We start from the raw sequence: 20,730 nt of genomic DNA on the forward strand, positions 1-20,730 counted from the left end.
TTATCTTTTACAACAGTACCGCCTAGTACGAGTTTTAATTTCGAAAACTTTGATAGTTTTCGAAAACCATACCGTCGATATTAATAAAGTCATCGCTGTTGATGTATAGATTACGCCGCCATCGTTAACTTATTTCGTTTTCGAAAACTAAATTTAAGAAGTCGTACTAAGGGTTCTAGTGAGTGCTGGTAAGACGCAAACCTAGATTGGGTACATCTTTATTAAGAGATGCTTACCCCTATACGAAATCCATTATACTATTTTATATTCGACGTACTATAACGTTTGAATCACATTAGGTATATACATTATAATGTATAGGATTAAAAAAAAAAAAATCTTCGACAATATACACGTCGCCATCTAGTCCCATAGTAAGCGTAGCTTGTGTTATGGGTACTAAGATAACTGATGAATACATTTTACTAATAGTGTACATAAATACTTATAATATATAGATAAACACTGATAAACATTCATGTTCATCACAAATACATTGTCCAGTTGTGGGAATCGAACGCACGGCCTCGGACTCAGAAAGCAGGGTCGATATTATTTAGTACTGTACACCTTCTTACCTACTAATGCTATAAGTTTTTTAACAGATCATTAAACTCAAAGTGAGTGTATCTTCTCTGCATTGTATTAAAAAAGTCGCGTTTCGCGTCTGTCTGTTTATGCGTTAACTCCTAAACCACGGATTTCGTTGAGGTTTTCATTATCGCTTAGATATTTATTTTCAGATGAGAATTGTTTTAAAAGCTGTCTGCAAGTCCTAGCTGTAAAGCAAGTTTGACAGAATTTTTTGTTATTTGTCGCCTCTGAGTCTATCTCATCGCCTTGGAACCTTGTACTATAACTATGCAAAAAAATCACAACAATTCGTTGCTCTGTTGATCCGCAATATAAGGACAAACGGATAAACACACATTACCGCATTTATTACATTAGTAGTGATGAATTACTGTGGTGTGGAAATTCAATTATTCTGGCAACAGTCAACTTTGAAATAGAATATTATAAATCGAGCGAATTAAATCAAGTAAATAAAAAATAAGACTATAAAAATAACACTAATAAGCTAACGCTGGAATGCTTAACCCAGAAGTTATTATTTATGTTTGCGAAAATTTACTAAATGGGCGATTAGAAATACTCAATGGGAGAATTTTATACCAAGTGAGCGACAAAAATCCGAAGCGATAAATAAAAATCAAAAAATTCTAACCTTGCTACTGCCTACCAATAATATAAAAGTTAATTTAGAACATACATATTTATGGGAAAATTTTTAATAGATAATTAATAGTGGCCGTTTTCAAGATTTGTAGTGGCCTCAATACAGTCGCTCACTTAGTATTATAGTAAATACAACCTTTAATAAAAATTCATAATAACTCATTTAAATACTCAACTTTTGGAATTAGACTTTACAACTTCATATAAACTATACTGTCCGGTAATGAGAAATTTCATATTCAAACGTCGAATATAAAATAGTATGATGGAACGTGTAAAATCGGTTTCTATTCATCGTTGTTAACGCTCGAATTAATAACGTATCCCTTATCCTAGATCGAAATCGATCTCCGATTGATTTATATTGAACAGGACTTGAAAATCAGACATAAGATACCCTATACTTTGAAAATAAAATTATTGAGAATGGCGGTTTCGTTCGTTAAAAAGTTCGCTTTAACTGTTTCACTGTGTGAGCGTTGACTGAGTTGATTGACCTCATTCGATCATGAATAGAGCGTACTTCTGCAATTTTTCTGAAACTTGTTTACGAGCAAGTAATAGCGGTTTCAAAAGCGGTTTGATATCTTGTTTACAAATCAATTTGTTTGAAAGAAACATGCAATCGACTGTCGATTTTTTTTAATCATTTCACAGTTAGCCCTCGACTGCATAATAAGTAAGTGATGGTGCAGTTTAAGATGGTAGAAAGTCTACCTGCTAGGGAAATGGTAGTTTTATAAAGCCCCTTATTATTTTCTACGCGGTATCGTACCGGAACGCGTGGCGACAATGCTTTGTCGGTAGGCTAATATCCTGATTTTCAGGCCCTGATATCGTCACATCGTCGATCCCCAATACAGTTTTAATCAGTGGGTTAATAAAACGCTTCACAGGGATTCAATTTTCAATCTTCAATCTGGAAGTTTTGGACTAGATGGATAGATTTCGGGTGTAAATCGATTAGTTCACTAAATACTCGCGCGATGGGACGGCGGGTTGAATGTCAGTGTGTCATTCACAAAATAATTCTCCTGATCCTCGTCATCAGGCAAATAGTAGCCATAACTCCCATCGTTCGATAGTTGATCGGGAAAGATCGATGTTTTAGGTAGATCGCAAGTGAAGTCGTCCCAATTCCTGTCAATCGATTTTCTCCTCTTCGCGAATATAATCGATCCATCGAAAGCGTATTCATCATCGAAATGCAGCACCGCATCGTCGTAAAAGTAGTTCTCGACACGCTTCTTATTATTCCCAGTGTTCCTAGCTATATTCTTCATCAGTTTCTTTTTCGCGTAGCTCGATTTCTCGGAATCGTAATCGTCTACGAGAGGGTCGTTCGATCGATTGTCGGACCGCAAGTTCATAGAGTATAATGAGGAGCTGTGCGGACTACTTGCGCGATTAAAACTATTCTTGTACGGGTCCAGGTATTGGTCGTTGGATATGTCGTACGACATCATTCCTTTGCGCAGCTGTTCGCGTCTTTTCGCCACTATATCCCGGAAATCCTCGGGATCTATCTGGAAGTCGTTAGTTTTCGCGTTCATGTACAGATAGCCGGATGCTGAGTTCAGTCTGAGGGATTGCGAGCAGTTTTTCGATGAGGATTTTTCTATATAACGCGGTATACTGCCCAGTTCGCGATAGTTCTTCGCTCTCAGTTGTTTTATGTTCGTAGGCAGTACGGGCGATAGTGGATCGCGATATGGTATTGACCTGAAACATAAAATTAGTTTTTTTTTAACCTTTTTTTTAAGGACTTTTACAGAACAGCCAGCCCTATTGTAACCTAATAAACATCTAACCTCTACCTACCTATTATATCAGCAAATAATGTAAACAAGTGGCACGCCACGATAAAATTAGATTAATTTTAGAAAAAAAAGGGTTTTAAGTGGTTTAGGACCTTTATTTAATATATGCAGAAACAAATGGAATAACTAAATCGTTTGGCGACACGTCTTTGTCTGTAGAGTGGTAAGTAAGAGAACTCAAAAATTTAAAACTCCAAATTTTTCCCGTCGGGTTTTGAATTCACAAGTGGTATTAGACATTGGCTTAGGATCTCTATCTAGCTAGGAAGGTGCCAAACGCGCCCTGGTCTAAGAAGCCCACATAAAACTTAGCGGGTTTTTTGCTATCACCATCATCACTTCAACCGATTGAAGTCCACTGCTGGACATAGCTCTTTTGTAAGGAGTTCCAAAATCCACGGTCCTGGGCCGCTTGCTTCCAGCGACTCGTTTGAGGTCGTCTGTCCACCTCGTTGGGGGCCGACCAACGCTGCGTTAACCTGTGCGGGGTCTCTATTCCCACACCTTGGGACTCCAACGTCCATCGGTTCTCCGAGCTATGTGCCCCACCCATTTCCACTTCAGATTTGCGACTCGCTGAGCTATGTCGGTAACTGTCTGTCTGGTTCTTCTACGGATCTCCTCATTCCTGATTTGTTCACGTAGAGATACTCCCAACATTGCTCTCTACATCGCCCGCTGAGTGATTCTGAGCCTTCTTATGAGGCCCATAATTACAAGCTCAGAGTCAATTCTTTATCGTTTACGTTAACTATTCTTGTGAATGAGACAACGACAACATTTAACTTACCTATTAGGTCCGAAACAGTTACATGAACAACTGCACACACTTGGGGAATAGTCGTCATCCGAGTACAGCGGGATTGCGGACGCGTCACCTGCACAAATAAAAAAAAAAATCAGATATACAACGTGTAACGGAATTACGAAATAATATTGAAGCATGCATAAGTATACTTCATAAGGAATCACCCTGTAAACATATTAAATCGAAAGAAGCATATTTAATTTTCCATACATACAAACTAATTCAAAACATTCTAAGTGTTTACTTATGACAACCCTATTGAAGATAAAAGATAGACACGCGCATAGTACCTACGCTTCATGTAGGGCCAGGGTAACACAGCCTTGTTGCTAGCATGTCCAGTTTGCACGCTACTGGCTGTGATACAATATGAAGGACTTCGTTGCCGGTGTTATTAAAGGCACATGAGGCTTAACACCTGCATCTCAAGATGATGCGAATAAAAAAAACATATGTTTATTATACTAACCAGTGTATATGTATAGTATAATAATGTACATAATACTAACCAGGTCTAATAAGTCTGGTGGGTCCAGGTAACCTGGTACCTCTTGACACTCCGCGCAAAACTGCTCCGTCTGCCGTGATGACGTCACCCTCTAACCTCACCGCCACTTGTTGAGCCTGAATTGAAACATTTAAATTTCACGTATCATGTTTTTTATTTGTTATTTATTTATTTATATTCTTTCAATACATTGTATCTTTCTACCATTGTTTATGTTTTGGGTAACAGAGGGTTTAAACTGTATTACTTTTTTTTATGGAAATAGTATGCACATTGTCAGCAATAGAACGGTTAACATGACGTAAATATGAGTCCTTAGATGAGCGTTAACAGGGTTGATTGACCGTTCGTGTTCAATCTCCTAGTTAACAGATCAGCGGGGAGGGAGCAAATCGCGTGAGCGTGCGTTTTTTCTAAATTTCTCTGCCCACTCTTATGTATGCTTCAAATTAGATAAAGAGCGGTTTGATATACTATTCTCAAGTTTCAAGCCCTGGATCGCAGTTCAAATGTAGTCTTCGTTGAAATCACGTTCTGTGTACGCATGGATGTGCATCGTCATCCGAACGGAATGAAGGTCAGTGAGCACATCACCCGTTTCACTCACATTTACTAGCTGATTGCATGTGTGTAAGCGAGACAACTATATCTACACCCGCTTGCCATGCTGTTTTGAGCGCGTTACTTCTCTTCCGAGTTCTTGGTGACGAACCGAACTAGCAAGTTGAGGCGCGCGGCTACTATCGCCAGCCCAACGGAATGAAGTTCAGAGCATACATCACCTATTTCGCGCACGGACTCACTGAGCGCCTGTGTGCGAGTGAGACAACTATATCATCACCTGTTCGGCGTGCTGCTGGTTGCGTTTCTCATGGTCAGCATTCGGGGTGACGAACCGCAGCACTAGCAGGATATCATCCTTAGTACCAACAAAATGAAGTTCAATGCAAACATCACCTATTTCGGTCCCATAGGTTCGCTGAGCGCCTATGTGCGAGTGAGACAGCTATATCATCACCTGTTCGGCCTGCTGTTGGTCAAGGACACCAACCGCAGTACTAGCCGGCTATTATCGCTAGCACCAAAATAATTAAGTTCAGTGCAAAACTCACCTATTTCGGTTTCATAGGTTCGCTGAGCGTCTATGTGCGAGTGAGACAACTATATTATTACCTGCTCGGCCTGCTGTTGGTCGCGCTCCTGGTCGTCAGTGTTCAAGGGACACCAACCGCAGTACTAGCAGGCTATTATCGCTAGCACCAAAATAATTAAGTTCAATGCAAACATCACCTATTTCGGTCTCATAGGTTCGCTGAGCGCCTATGTGCGAGTGAGACAGCTATATCATCACCTGTTCGGCCTGCTGTTGGTCAAGGACACCAACCGCAGTACTAGCCGGCTATTATCGCTAGCACCAAAATAATTAAGTTCAATGCAAACATAACCTATTTCAGTCTCATAGGTTCGCTGAGCGCCTATGTGCGAGTGAGACAGCTATATCATCACCTGTTCGGCCTGCTGTTGGTCAAGGACACCAACCGCAGTACTAGCCGGCTATTATCGCTAGCACCAAAATAATTAAGTTCAGTGCAAACATCACCTATTTCGGTCTCATAGGTTCGCTGAGCGCCTATGTGCGAGTGAGACAGCTATATCATCACCTGTTCGGCCTGCTGTTGGTCGCGCTTCTCGTCGTCAGTGTTCAAGGACACCAACCGCAGTACTAGCAGGCTATTATCGCTAACACCAAAATAATTAAGTTCAATGCAAACATCACCTATTTCGGTTTCATAGGTTCGCTGAGAGCCTATGTGCGAGTGAGACAGCTATATCATCACCTGTTCGGTCTGCTGTTGGTCAAGGACACCAACCGCAGTACTAGCAGGCTATTATCGCTAGCACCAACAGAATGAAGTTAAGTGCAAACATCACCTATTCCGCTCTCATAGGTACGCTGAGCGCCTATGTGCGTCTGAGACAACTATATTATTACCTGTTCGGCCTGCTGTTGGTCGCGCTTCTCGCCGTCAGTGTTCAAGGACACCAACCGCAGTACTAGCAGGCTATTATCTCTAGCACTAAAAGAATTAAGTTCAGCGCAAACATCACCTATTTCGGTTTCATAGGTTCGCTGAGCGCCTATGTGCGAGTGAGAAAACTATGTTATTACCTGCTCGGCCTGCTGTTGGTCACGCTTCTCGTCTTCAGTGTTCATGGTCACGAACCGCAGTACTAGCAAGTTGAGGCACGCGGCTACTATCGCCAGCCCGAACAGAATGAAGATCAGTGCGAACATCACGTACGAAGGTTTGCGGTTTAGTGCGTTGTCCTTTTGTAACGCCACCATGTCCCCGAAACCTGCAATACATAAATTGATTACCTATTAACACGTAGTTTCACGTTATTACCTCGCTCAGTAAAGACGACTATTATTTATCTACTATAACTCATATTTAAGTTATATATATATATTACTATATTATTTTTGTATTAGTGTAGTATGGTTTATGTATTAGTGTTTATGTTTAAAATGTTTTTCGTTTTAGTTTTCCTAATTCTAAGGTTGCCTGGCAGAGATCACTACTTCGAGATAAGGCCAGCTCTTGTATCCTACTACGTACTTAGAATATACATAAACACCCAGACACTGAAAAACAGTATTTTCCAGTAGAGGGAATCTAACCCACGGCCTTGGACTCAGAAAGCAGGATCGCTGCAAACTGCACCAATAGGCCGTCAAAGTCAAATTTCGTCTATCGATAATATTTTACTGAATCGTGTAATAAATAAATATACTACAACAATACACACACCGCCATCTAGCCCCAAAGTAAGCGTAGCTTGTGTTATGGGTACTAAGACGACTGATGAATATTTTCATGAATAATATACATAAATACTTAGAATATACATATAAATACCCAGACACTGACAAACAAATCATGTTCATCACACAAACATTTTCCAGTTGTGGGAATCGAACCCACGGCCCTGGGCTCAGAAAGCAGGGTTACTGCAAACTGCGCCAATCGGCCGTCGTATGTGTGATCTTGTAAATTATTTATTCTTTCAACCTTATTAAGCAGCGCTCAGCAACAACAAATAATTCTTTTTTTAGGTGCTTGGCGTTGCTGGAACAAACATACCTATAGTGGTAAGTGTGATAAAGCAATAGTAGACACTGTCGAAGTAGCTCCACCCTTCAAACTTCGAGAACGCCGCGGCTCCGCCCGCTATGGTCAACGAAGACAATGTCGTCACAACGCATATTAGGTCAACTTCCGACGCACTGGTTTGCTTGCAATTCAATGCGCGTTTTATTGACTTTATAATAACACTAAAACAAGAAAATGAACACTAAAACAAGAAAGTTGAACATCAATGAAATTAAAAATGGAGAAGAATCTCAAATGTAAACGATTGTTTAACCCAGGGTTTCCCAACCTGCGCGCCGAATTTACACAAGAGCAACCGCGAAGCACTCTTGCTGTACTTTAAAAAAATCAAGAAATATATTGGATAGAAGCAGGCGTTACTTTGCGGAAATCCATGATATATTATGAAAATTAAGCTTAATTTGATGAATAATTAATTGTTAAGTCGACATCTCCTTTAACAATTATTAATTGTAAAGTCAACATCTCCTTTAACAATTATTCATTGTAAAGTCAACATCTCCTTTAACAATTATTCATTGTAAAGTCAACATCTCCTTTAACAATTATTCATTGTAAAGTCAACATCTCCTTTAACAATTATTCATTGTAAAGTCAACATCTCCTTTAACAATTATTCATTGTAAAGTCAACATCTCCTTTAACAATTATTCATTGTAAATTCAACATCTCCTTTAACAATTATTAATTGTAAAGTCAACATCTCCTTTAACAATTATTCATTGTAAAGTCAACATCTCCTGAAGATGCTCCGGTTTCGGAACGAAACGTGCGTAGAAGGTACGTTGCCGAAGATCTGTTTGGTGTGGAGTATAAGGATTGAAGAAATTATAAATAACACCATACAGATTCTCCTGCTTTTCGTATAGCAAATTAAGCTTAATTTTCATAATATATCAAGAAACATAATTTTTTGATAGTTTTTGCGCAGCGGTGTCACGGGCTTGTCCCACATGGATAAATTGGGTGGAGATCACCAAGCTCAGCAATCCCGTTGGTGAGGTACAAGTTTTAAGTATTAAGTATTTAAGTAATTATATATATATATATATATATATATATATACATTCTTAATTTGTAAGTGCGCGTTTGTTTAATAAGTTTGGGAACCCCCGCACGGCTACCATGGGCAGGAAACAATTATCTCCACGGAGAAAGGATAAAAACTTGCCTTCTCCCACAGCTTTTCAAATCTCAGAGCATTGGCGCAGAAGTGAAAATAATTTTTATTTATTTATTTATTTATTTCTCCTGCCCGTGCTAGCCCTGCTAGAACCATTTGAAATATTCTAAAGAATTTCCGCGGAACAGAAAATGAAATGCAACAACAACAAAACTTAGAATAAAAGTAGAAACCATAATTCAAAAATCTAAGACGAAAATAAAAAGGACACTAAAATAAGTTATCGCAACAGAACAACCACAATAATATAATAACGACCAAAAAAAAGCACAGAATCTCGAAAAATAAAAATATACTGTCACAGAAACCAAAATTCACAAACCAAAGGCGAAAAAAAAGGAAAATAATAGTGACAACAGTTCACCTGCTAAGTCGATTAACCCTTTCGCCAATACTTTGAAACATTATAAGCCCTAATGGGATACCAACGATCGCATAAAACATCGTGAACAGTTTCCCGCCGATCGTCGCTGGGGTCGAGTGACCATAACCTGAAAATTAAATGTTATTAATTTATAAGTCGTAATACATCTATTAGGCGGTAAGTGTTAAGGCGACGTCCAAACGGCCCATTCGAAGAATAGAAGAAGGGTAAAGGCATTAAGTTTCCAGAGCGGCGACCTCGAACTTAAAAATGCAGCATAGCTAGACCCAGGAAATCCAGAAAAGGGTGAAGTTTCCGGAGCGGCGACCTCGAACTTGAAAATGCAGCGTTGGTAGACTCCAACTGAATGCACAGACAAAATAAAGCAAGATGCAAAAACAGCTGGGCGCAACTATCTCAAGACCGAGGAAATCCAGCAATAGGCGGAATTTCCAGAGCGGTGACCTTGAACTAAAAAATGCAGCGTTGGTAGACCCCGACTTATAGTACAGACAATAGAAAGCCAGATGCCAAAATAGCTGGGCGCAAATATCTCAAAACCGCGGAAAACCATAAAGGGGTGAATTTTCCGGATCGGCGACATCAAGTTAAAAATTCAGCGTTGGTACACCCGAATTTGTTGCACAGACAATAAAGCTAGATGCATCAGCACCTGGGCGCAACTGGTACAAGACAAAACCGTCAAGAGACAGTGAAAATATGTTAAGCCTCATGTGCAGTAGGCACATGAGGCTTAACATATTTTCAACCACCACAACCACCTTTAAGATCGGAACACAGCAGTGCTGTTTGACGAGCTCAATGCTGCTTGGCGGCAGTACTTCTCTGGACGAGCTAGATCATTAAAAGCTCGACGACTACTAATGGAAACATAATATACCTTGAGGAGAATAAACAAATACCATTCAAACAAATACGACAGCTTCTGGCACTTTCATTTAGCTATTGGTCAGCTGTTAGGACAATAGAAGTTATATTAAATCCATAATTGGTTTCTACGCTGTATCGTACCGAAACGCTAGATAGCTTTGGCATCATGTCTTTTTCAGGAAGAAGGTATCAAGCCAGGACGGAAGCCTCCCACACCAGAAAAAAATCTGAAATTATAAATTCCATATCTGCTCCCGGGACATACGAGTTCGGGAATTGAGAGTGCACCAGAGACATACGGCAGGCGAGGTTAGAGATTTACTTCCAACTACACTGGAGATATAATTATTGTCTAGACATTGACCACCCTGGTCGAAATCGATCAAGAAAACTTTTTTAAGCCTATAACAGGTACCTAAAGTTATATTGAACAATTGCACTTACCAATAGTGGTCAGTACAGTGGTAGCATAGTAGAAGGCTCCAGTGAACTTCCACTGCTGACCAGCTTTGTGCGGCTCCGACTTGAGCACCACAGTCTCCATCACGCGGAAGTCCTCCTCTGTTATGTTGTATTTCTCTTTAATCATGCCTTCGATTGCTGCAAAGGGAATAAGACAAAATGAGAGATTGAGAATCAAAGACTTATGGCCATTTTGACTAACAAAGGACAACGCAATTTCTAAATAGCGCCCAATCAAAGAACTTCCTAGGCATACATTTACCATTCACCAATTAATATTTTCACTAGGGAACTCATATACAAACACAAAATAGTGTTTGTATTATCATATCATTTAAGGTTATTAAAAAAAACCTGAAATTTATATTATTTTAATCTGCCAAAGTTCATTTTACGATCAACAGGCACGCAGAGGTCCGACTAAAGTCTAGACAAAGGAACCGTGCGGGGCTGGGAAGACCCTCACTGGGTTCATGAGTAGCGAACGTACGACAAGGGCATTTTTATAAGATCAATGGCTTCTAACGAAGAAAATATTCAATAGAAAATAGAATCCTAGCTTTGTACTATGCTTGTTTTAATAGTAACGTAGTAATAGTTGGCCAACGTGATGGCAATCTGAAAACAGAGCAATCCTTTGCGTATGCGAGGGCCATTAATATGAGTTGTAGGAGTTTAGCCCATGAGCCTGTAATTACACCGGCAAACACCTCCTTCAGACCGGACAGTAATGCTGCATGCATGATGCAATCCTTAAGCATGGCGGAAATACTTCCTAGGATGAACTCAATTTACAATCACTGACGTGCATAGAGGGTATGCACAGGGTATGCAGACGATTTAAATAAAGAAAACCCCCAGTACCTACGAGTTATAAATACCTAAGGGTAGGCTTTTTATAACACTTACAATGCCTATACTTAAGTTTTTTATAGCTCTTACTGGAGATTTTCTTCATGTTATATCATCTGTATACACTGTGCATACCCTCTATGCACGCCACTGTTTACAATGCTTTAAAGTAGTACAATATTAAATTTTTTCTGTGATCATCAGCCTAGTTATGTCCCACTGATGGGGAAGCATTTTCATTGTAGGAAGAGATCCGTGCCTTGTTGTGGGCCGGTATTGGGTTGATATGATGATGATGATGATGATGATGATGATGATGATGATGACGATGATGATAGTGATGATGATGACGATGATGATAGTGATGATTGTGATGATGGTAATGATTATGGTGATGATGGTGATGATGATAGTGATGATGATGATGATAGTGATGATGGTGTTGATGGTGGTGATGATGATGATGGGGAAGTAGGCCTTCTATTTCAGGAGATCTGTGTTTTAAAAGGTTAGTGCAGCTACTATGTCCAATTGACGGACGATTGGCGCATTGTGCAGCGACCCTGCTTTCTGAGTCAAAGGCTGTGGGTTCGATTCCTACAGCTGGAAAATGTTTGTGTGATGAGCATGAATGTTTTTCAGTGTCTGGGTGTTTATATGTATATTATAAGTATTTATGTATATTATTCATAAAAAAATTCATCAGTCATCTCAGTACCCACAGCACAAGCTACACATACTTTGGGGCTGGATGACAATGTGTGCGTTGTCGTAGTATATGAATATGAATTATGTCCAAAGCTTACCTTGTAAAACTTCAAATCTGTTCCTCTCAGTAGTAGACTCTAGGGCGTCAAAAACGGCCGCTCCGACGAGTAGATAAGTGAATGTGCACACAATTAACGATAGAGTGCGTACATTTTGCTTCTTCATTACTGACTATGTACCGCCTTCGGGCATAAGGCCCTCATACACCCCGCTATAGTCTCAAAATAATATTCTCTCTCGCAAACTCTCCATAATATGCTATAGAGCATTTTCATACAAAAACAACTACCCCTTCCATTCTTGAAACAACTTCTTTATTCTACATCTAAGTTCAGCGATTATGAGAAGTTAAAAAAATTGTTTACGACAAACATGTTCTGGATACTGATATTTTAGTCCTTTTAATGTTAATTTTTCTAGTTTAGGAAATCTAATGTTACATTTAAAAAATTGTTACATTAAACATGTTCCAAGGTTTTCGTTCTTTTAGTTTTATTAGTGCGGAAGTTACTATTTATAAAAGGATGTCTATTGATAAATTGATCCCTCAATAATTGTTCCAATCATGCTGCTCTTGATATTTACATTTCTTGAGTAGGTAGTTTTTTTTTTTTTTTTGTATTTCGTTATTTCTTTGTTAGGAATTTTCTAGTACTAGTTGCACCTGAAAAAAAAATACAATATAATAGTAACAAAGTAGGTAACAGTATAATAGTTAGCATATATAATCCAAACCTAGCTAGCATATGCAGGAGGCAAAATTTTATCCCCCGATTACATCCACACACAAAACAAAACTGTGGGAGAAAATATATGTTTTGTCCTTTCTGTCCTTTGGAGAAAAGTTTCCTGCTCATGCTAGCCACGCAGACCACAGCCTTAATCAGTCTTACAGCCTTACAATCTTATCTGACACAATCATGGGTAAATATTGGCTTTATAAAAAAAGTTATAGAATAACTTTATACATGATATAGCATGTATACAGCATTCATTTTCGCCATTCAATGTACTCTTGGATAGCAATGCTCAATGGGACCTATTCCATGACGGGTGGACAGCATTGTTCCATAAATTGTTGAGGTACTCCGAGAATATTGAATGACCTTTATTTCAATATTCCCAGAGTACCACTACATTACACTATATTAATATCATGTCTTTTACAATTTTTAAGCTCTCTTTTCATTTATTTGTGTTAATATTTATCCATAAATCATGTAGTACCGTCTAGTAAGTGTAAGTAGGCCTGCCTTACTAACAAGATGTAAAAATAAATAAATAAATGATAAAATCATATTTGCGGAGAAGTAGCTCCAACCCAGAAGAGTGACGAAGAAATAAAATTGGTCCATGTGAAAAAAGGTAAGTCCAATAAAAACATGGCACAAGATCTATATGAGTAAGAAATTTTGGGACCTTTGCTGTACACGTGTCAAGTCACTAAGATAATGCAAGTGAACAATTTTTGTATACAAGGAATAACCTACAAAATTTTAATTCATTATTAAGAATAAAAATATTAGCACTATTTTCGTGCTGCAGAAGAGGGCTGTTCATTCGATCTACAAAATGGGTCCGAGAGTCATTGAGAGATAAATTTAAAGATTTTAAAATAATGACAGTGTATAGTCAGTACATATTTGAAAATTTAATGTACGTTCATAAAAACATTTCTAAATTTAAGAAAAATGTGACTGCAATAATTTAAACATTAGAAGTAAGAATAAACTTACAGTGCAATATACTAGGTTGCATAAATATGGGCCTACTTGAATAAAGATATTTTTGACTTTTGACTTTGAATAAAGTTTTCTTTAGGCATAATTTTGTGTGTGAGGCATATTGAAGTCTGAAGGAGAAAATATTGTCAATATTTAATGCCTTAAACTTTTAACCACAGGATCTCAAGATATTAAAAAGCTTTTTAAATTGTCTATTTATACAGGTTCTTTAAGAGGCATTGAATTTTTTTTCTCTTATAGAGGTGAAATAATACCTTAACTAACTGAACTGATAAATGAAACATGTACTGAGGAAATTCATGTTGTCATCAGAAACATCACAATCTATACAAACCTGTTAAACTGTCTTACTTTAACAGACTTGATCAACAGTCACAATAATAAATTCAATTATTAAATATAGATTCAAACATTAATAATAAACTAAGAATTCAAATCTCTTGGTAGTCAGACATACATCAATGCATTATATGCAATGGTGTCAAGACCGAATTGTCATTTTATCAGTAAGTATTAGGTTTCTCATTTGTCCTGGGTTGACAAAACCAGGATACAGCAAACTGGGCTACTGGCCCCTCGTTTGCTATTTGTATTTGAATGGTTGAACAATGAAAAAAACTGCTTATGAAAAATCACTTTATAATAACACTGAGAAATTTAACAATTCATAAACAACTAAGACAATATGTTCAAGTCCATGTAGGACTGAATTGTATCAATAATACAGTTGTATTTATATCAAAATACCCACAACTCAATGTCAATTTAATAAAATATCTGGCAAATATGAATTTATAGCTATCAAAAGTTTGGTTATTAACCCACTTTATAAAAGTACTGTAGCACAATATTTCATTTATACCCACACTAGGCAAGCCTGTATAGTTCATGTTGATTCAAGTTTTCAGATGATTACCTCAATTATTTTCTCAATGAATCTAAGAAAATTGCACAGCTAATTGTAAACAAACCTCCTTTTCCTATTTGCTGTACTTAATATTTGAAACGTTTTTTTAATATTAACTTTTTTGATGAAATAGATCCACCACTGAAACTTGAATAAATATAATTGACAGACTGCCAAGGTTATTTACTGATTTAAATAAATGTAAGTTTTATAACAATAATTATAGACAATAATTAGGAAGTAACAACGTAATACCGTTTACTAATATTGGAGAAATGCCTAGATATATCTTAAAAATAGTAGCATTTTTGTCAGCCAAACAAAGGCACTTACCATACTTCAATCAGAAAAAAAATCATATCCATAGTAACTGTAATTGTGCACTGCGAAAGTCATCTATAAATATTTAATTAACTGCAAAGATTCATCCTAAAAATAACATCTCGCTTAGTCATTCACTTCCAATAGGTCAACCTACAAAGCTTAGTAAAGTGGGTCAAATGTTAAGAACATTAAATTATTTTATTCATATTAAAAAAACGCTCAATTAAACACCAGTAACTTTTTCACTCAGCTCACACAACGCGCCGAAAAATCTACTGAGCGTAAATTTTTAATTAAGGAACCAATTTAATTTTTTCGATTCGGGTCTTCTATGCGGTATTTTCCTGCTGTCACACCTGTTTTTTTGTCCTGCGAATATTATGTTCCCTCGCCCCACACATCCACACATTCATCTCGGTATCATCTCGCCAAGGGGCTGAACGAAATAACTAATGGCATTTCATTGAAAAATTAAAATAGAAAACAATAATTTTGGCCAGCAGATTCCCTGCACTTCCTTGATTGACCTACTGGGTGACCAGTTCGAAAAAATGATTTTATGAACTGCATTTCATAAGTTGCCAGTATAAAATAACAAAAGCTTTAATACGCTAACGTAAAAATTTTTGCGTGATGATTAAAATAGTTTCGAATAGAATACACTATAAATTCCAATTACTATTCACTTAATTCAATGCAAAATAGTAAAACATTAGAAGTTTGCTATTAAAGAAGTTTTGATAAAGCTACACAGGTGGCGTTGCTTTAACGTGACTTTAACCCTCTTCTACCGTATCACTATGGAGTGTAGAGGTATCACACAAACTGACCACAAGATGACCAAATAGTACCAATACAGCTACATAGATGGCGTTATAAAGCTTAGAAGAAAATGGGTTTCATTTAATTTTTATTTTTTATCCTCATAATGCCTTGCGTAATGTACGATATACAATTTAAAAATGATCTTTATTATTTAAGTTTATGGCTCACCAAAGATTGGAACGTAATTCGAATTTCGCAAACCTGAAGGTTAGGGTTGCTTCAAAGCTTTCTCCATTCTTCTGAAAAATATACTAAAAGTTTAATATTATGGCTATAACAAAAATATAATCAGCACCCTATTGTATCAAGCAACATACATTATGTTGCTTGATACGGTAAGCAACTTTGTCGTATAATCGCGAAATCTAAACGTATTATTAATCTAGTTTTTCCTCGTTGTCACCCCTAGCTTGACCAGCAATCCGTAAAGGGAAAGCCAGTTAAGGGCTAGCTTTCACGCTGGTGATAGGTCATAGATATTATTATCTAGGTCAAACGGATATGATTATATTACGTTAGTAGTGGGTAGATTGACTAGGTACGAAAGGAGGTATAAACAGGTAAAGCTTATTATGTAAGTATAAATACAAAATTGGGTAAGAAAATTATAATTTAGGCTTTTCCAAATCGAGTTATAATATACTTTATTTGTTAGATATTTTTTTGTTAATTGCAAGATAGTTTATTTACCGGACTACAGAAGGGTAATGTGTTAAATAGTCTATGTATGCATGTATGTACCAATGTTCCAGTTTTATGAAATCCGAATCGGACCGATTTTAATAATTTGGGTTTCGTTGGCTTCCCCTCAGCTTATTACACCGAGTGTAAAGTTTGGTGTCGAAAGATATGTATCTCAATGCGTAGATTCCAAGAAAATACCCGTAGCTGGTGCCCGGTTTATTTTGGGTTTCAAAAATACCGCCTCATTTTCCGGGGATGAAATATATCATAAAAAGAATATAGATTATTCTAGATTATCCTAACTTATTTGATTTTACAGACGCCAAAGATCATCATGCTTATCAGCGTTTTAAACGGTGTACAAAAGCATTTATCGCCAAACGTAAACATAGGTAATACAAATATTACATAAGTAAACCGGCGTGACCCAGAACTTGAGAGAAAGGTCTAGGCCCCCTACCATCTCGCCTGCCGCCATGTTGCTACAGCTTTAGTACAACATTTCTCGCTCGCAATCGAGGTGTTGTTTTCGATTATGGAAATACTTGAACATTGGAGTAAAATGGATCTTATCAATATTGTATTAAAGCTCTAATTCGCCTACAATTATTTGGCTCTGGTAACAAAAATCTAATGTTTCCATTAGGGAAACAAAAGTCAGAAGAGGATTTGCGACTTTAAGCTGAGAGACATGAGGCCCACTTTACTTTGACAAAACAGAGTTTAATACTGGAAAACGACTTAACTATTGCGAGCAAGAAAATCTTGTAATCTTGTACTAAGATTAAATTTTGCTGGCCAAGCGCTAGTTACCGAACGAATGTCATGACTGATACTCATTGGCCTATTATTTAGGAACAAGTTTACGGCATACCAACAATTTGTTTGTCGTTCACCCAGTGAATGGCTGTCATGTCTCTTACGGATCATGAAGTCCTGGTATTAACTGATCGGGGTAGGTTAAGTTAAGTTATATTTTTTGGTACAAGTTACCACTTAACCGCATTCTCACTTGATTGTAAGTGATGATGCAGTTTGATTTAGTAATAGGTTAAACTGTTAGGGGTATGACAGTTATATAACACTGCCATACCCCCAAACGGTTTCTATGCGATTTCGTATCGGAACTAAAATCCAGAGAAAATTGAAGAATTATGAATTCCCAATTAGCCCTCGACGGAGATTGAACTAAGAACCTCCTACTTTAACCACAGCGCTCCTTGCGTCAGAGAGGTCATCTAAAATTATATTAGTATTGAATAGGTATTTCAAGAGAGAGAATCTAGATAACGACTAAGACACCGTGGTCCGTGAGGTATCTCTTGCCGATAACCACCGAGGGTGCCTTGAGCTGAGCCGAGCTGAGCTGAACTGAGCCGAGGCCCGAGTCCTTCGAGGACTCGGGCCTCGGCTCAGTTCGACGTTAATCTGACTGTTTTAAAACTGAAGAGTATCGAAAATACCTACCGGCACAATGTCAAGTAGGTATATGGCTATGAATCAAATGAAAAACTATTCATCATTAAATAAGAATTATAAGCATATTTGTTAAAACGCTAATAAATTTTATAAAACATCTGGCATAAATCAAATTACCTACATATATTTATAGTATTTACCCACTTTAAAATTACTGTAGCACAAGTTAGCTAGTGAGTATATACTTAAATATCTAATAAATTGCATTTATACGGCCTACAATTCCGGTTAAGGCATAGAACCTTCTAGTACTCCGGCCCTTTCACTAAGAGAAAACCGAGAAAAGTGGGACTGCTAAATGAAGTCATACCCCGCAATACTTTCTTTAATAATATTGTTATTATGGTTGAATGGATATCATTATGATTTGTAATTGACAGTAATCTTAATCCCCGTAAAACATTTAAAAAAAGTGAATCGCAATAATCAGTAATGTCTAGGTAATACAGAGTATTTTATATTCTATCCCATAACTTTAAAACATAACTTTCAAAAATGATCTTCAAATTTTCGTTAGAGATAGTTGTTTCTCATTTATTTCCATTGAGCGATGAAGTAAAATTGATAAATTTTTTCATCCCGTTTCCTAGGGGAAACTTATTGTTTATTTATGTTGACCCGGGATACTGGCTACCACTAAACCAAATTTTATTTAAATCCGTTCAGTAGTTTTCACGTGATGCCCGGACAGACAGACATACAGTCAGACAGGCAAAAATGAAATAAAAATCTGTTTTGGACTCAGTATCGATTATGAAGCATCCCCCGGTCAAAATTTTCATAATATATTAAATGTACAAAAAGTCTTCCAGTTACAGTTTTATTACAAGTATATAGTATTAATGCATTTATATATTAACTAGCGGACCCCAGCGCCATCTGTCGGGCTGATTTGTGAATCTAAATAACGCATACCGAAAAATTCATTCAAATCGGTCCGGCCGTTTAGGAGGAGTTCAGTGACATACATACACACGCACACAAGAAATAAATATATAAAGATATGCACCACCTATCACTTATCGTCTTGAGCAGTGTTTTACCTTGCTTTTTTAAGAGGTCGCTATGTAGCAATAAGGCCGCCTAATTGTTTAAATCGTGTACTTATACTAGTTTTTTTTATAATTTTTCCTCCCGTTTATTCATTAATTCATTCCTCAAACGAGTGTGAAAAACCTCTACTACTTATGCAATAAAACGTCCCGTAGAAACACTCAGCACTTTAAAATTTTATTGCATTCCTTACATTGATAACACAGACAATAAATAAATAAATAATAAAATAAATATACTACGACAATACACACATCGCCACCTAGCCCCAAAGTAAGCGTAGCTTGTGTTATGGGTACTAAGATGACTGATGAATATTTTTATGAATTATATATACATAAATACTTAGAAAATACATATAAACACCCAGACACTGAAAAACACCTATGCTCATCACACAAACAATTTCCAGTTGTGGGAATCGAACCCACGGCCTTGGACTCAGAAAGCAGGGTCGCTGCCCACTGCGCCAGTCGGCCGTCGCAAATCACAATGCACCGCATGAAAAATAAGCCACCAGTCTATTACGTAAGAAGTTTTCCTACTGTCACTAAACCGGACGAGGGTGAAAAAAGTACGGTACCATCATTTCCTACCGGCCAATTTTCCGCTCATGTAATATCAACGTAAAACTTTACAATCAACTTTCCGTACTCGTAACTTGGCATTGGCATTGCGTGCGTATACGCAACACGCACACTGGTAAAAGCATCGTAGCAATAGGAAAGTGTGACGTATCCCCCCCTTTCACTCACACAGACATCTGCAGTGTAGATATACAAATAAAATGCAAACGGTTTATTATCTGTGCAAACAGCACGCACTATAGACTTACAAATCTGTAGAGGCTACCAGTGTGAAGAAAAATCAATAGTTAGCATTAAAATAATTACTTAAATAGGTAATTTTACATTAGTGGGCTTTTTGTTACGAAGCTTTTTTGCCGCCAAACAGTTTTGTTGCCGTTGTAACCAAAAAGAACGCATAAAATACGCAAACAAATACATTCACAAAAAAAAAACACTAATTACGTACACTGTAGGAATTTTCACATTTGAAAATGACAACAAACAGCGTTTCAAATTTTTTATATAAAAGAATATACTCATCATTCTTAATGTATACTTCTATCAACTGCGATCACCCGTCTGTCCAGCGTGGTGATTATGACAAACCCTTCCGTCGAAAAAGGCCTTTAGTTCCACAGTGGAATGTTTTATCTATTGATGACTATGATATATTTATATAATTAATCAAATTGAAGTATTAATAATTATGATCATATAATAAAAATGGAGGCAAGCGGCCCAGGACCGTGGATTGTGGAACTCCCTACAAAAGACCTATGTCCAGCAGTGGACGTCCATTGATTGAAATGATGAAGATTATTATGAATAAAAATTATATAATTGGGGTAACCAAATATGTAATAGCGAATTTCTCTCTTACAGAAAAATCACTGTTAAGCAAGTTTGTTAAGTGTTTAACTTTGTCGTAGTCTATTCTATTGTTTTCTACCTACGTTACGCACACATTCTCAACCGCATACAAATAACCATTGTATCGGTGTGTGGGTAAAGAAAGGTGTTTAGCTGAGTGAAATGGGCACAAACATGATGTGTGATAGCTCATAAACGGAACA

General features: G+C 37.3%; 1 protein-coding gene across 2 annotated transcripts; it reads right to left on the reverse strand.

The window, feature by feature from the left end:
- Window positions 1-1,279: 1,279 nt before the first annotated feature.
- LOC120634564 (two pore potassium channel protein sup-9-like) lies at window positions 1,280-15,562 on the reverse strand. 2 transcript variants are annotated; one of them, XM_039905263.1, is made up of 9 exons: window positions 15,057-15,562; window positions 12,110-12,735; window positions 10,434-10,589; window positions 9,099-9,225; window positions 7,522-7,712; window positions 6,546-6,733; window positions 4,377-4,491; window positions 3,850-3,937; window positions 1,280-2,961 (listed from the first exon to the last, which is right to left on the reverse strand). In XM_039905263.1, exons 2-9 carry the CDS (start codon window positions 12,234-12,236, stop codon window positions 2,211-2,213), a joined length of 1,743 nt encoding a protein of 580 aa, XP_039761197.1. In that variant the 5' UTR covers window positions 12,237-12,735; window positions 15,057-15,562; the 3' UTR covers window positions 1,280-2,210. The 2 variants fall into 2 exon arrangements, with proteins under 2 accessions (XP_039761197.1, XP_039761196.1); XM_039905262.1 differs by lacking the exons at window positions 7,522-7,712; window positions 9,099-9,225 and having other exon boundaries at window positions 15,057-15,152; window positions 15,404-15,562.
- Window positions 15,563-20,730: the final 5,168 nt, after the last annotated feature.

This window comes from Pararge aegeria, chromosome 24, assembly GCF_905163445.1.
Source record: "Pararge aegeria chromosome 24, ilParAegt1.1, whole genome shotgun sequence".
Lineage (NCBI taxonomy): Eukaryota > Metazoa > Arthropoda > Insecta > Lepidoptera > Nymphalidae > Pararge > Pararge aegeria.

Bases quoted from the DNA above. Each gene is read 5' to 3' on its own strand.
- LOC120634564 (XM_039905263.1), bottom strand. From the start codon at position 12,236: ATGAAGAAGCAAAATGTACGCACTCTATCGTTAATTGTGTGCACATTC. The intron at 10,590-12,109 runs GTAAGCTTTGGA...TTCCCTTTGCAG, and splicing joins CAGATTTGAAGTTTTACAAG to CAATCGAAGGCATGATTAAA. The intron at 4,492-6,545 runs GTAATAACATAG...GTTTCAATTCAG, and splicing joins ACCAACAGCAGGCCGAGCAG to GCTCAACAAGTGGCGGTGAG.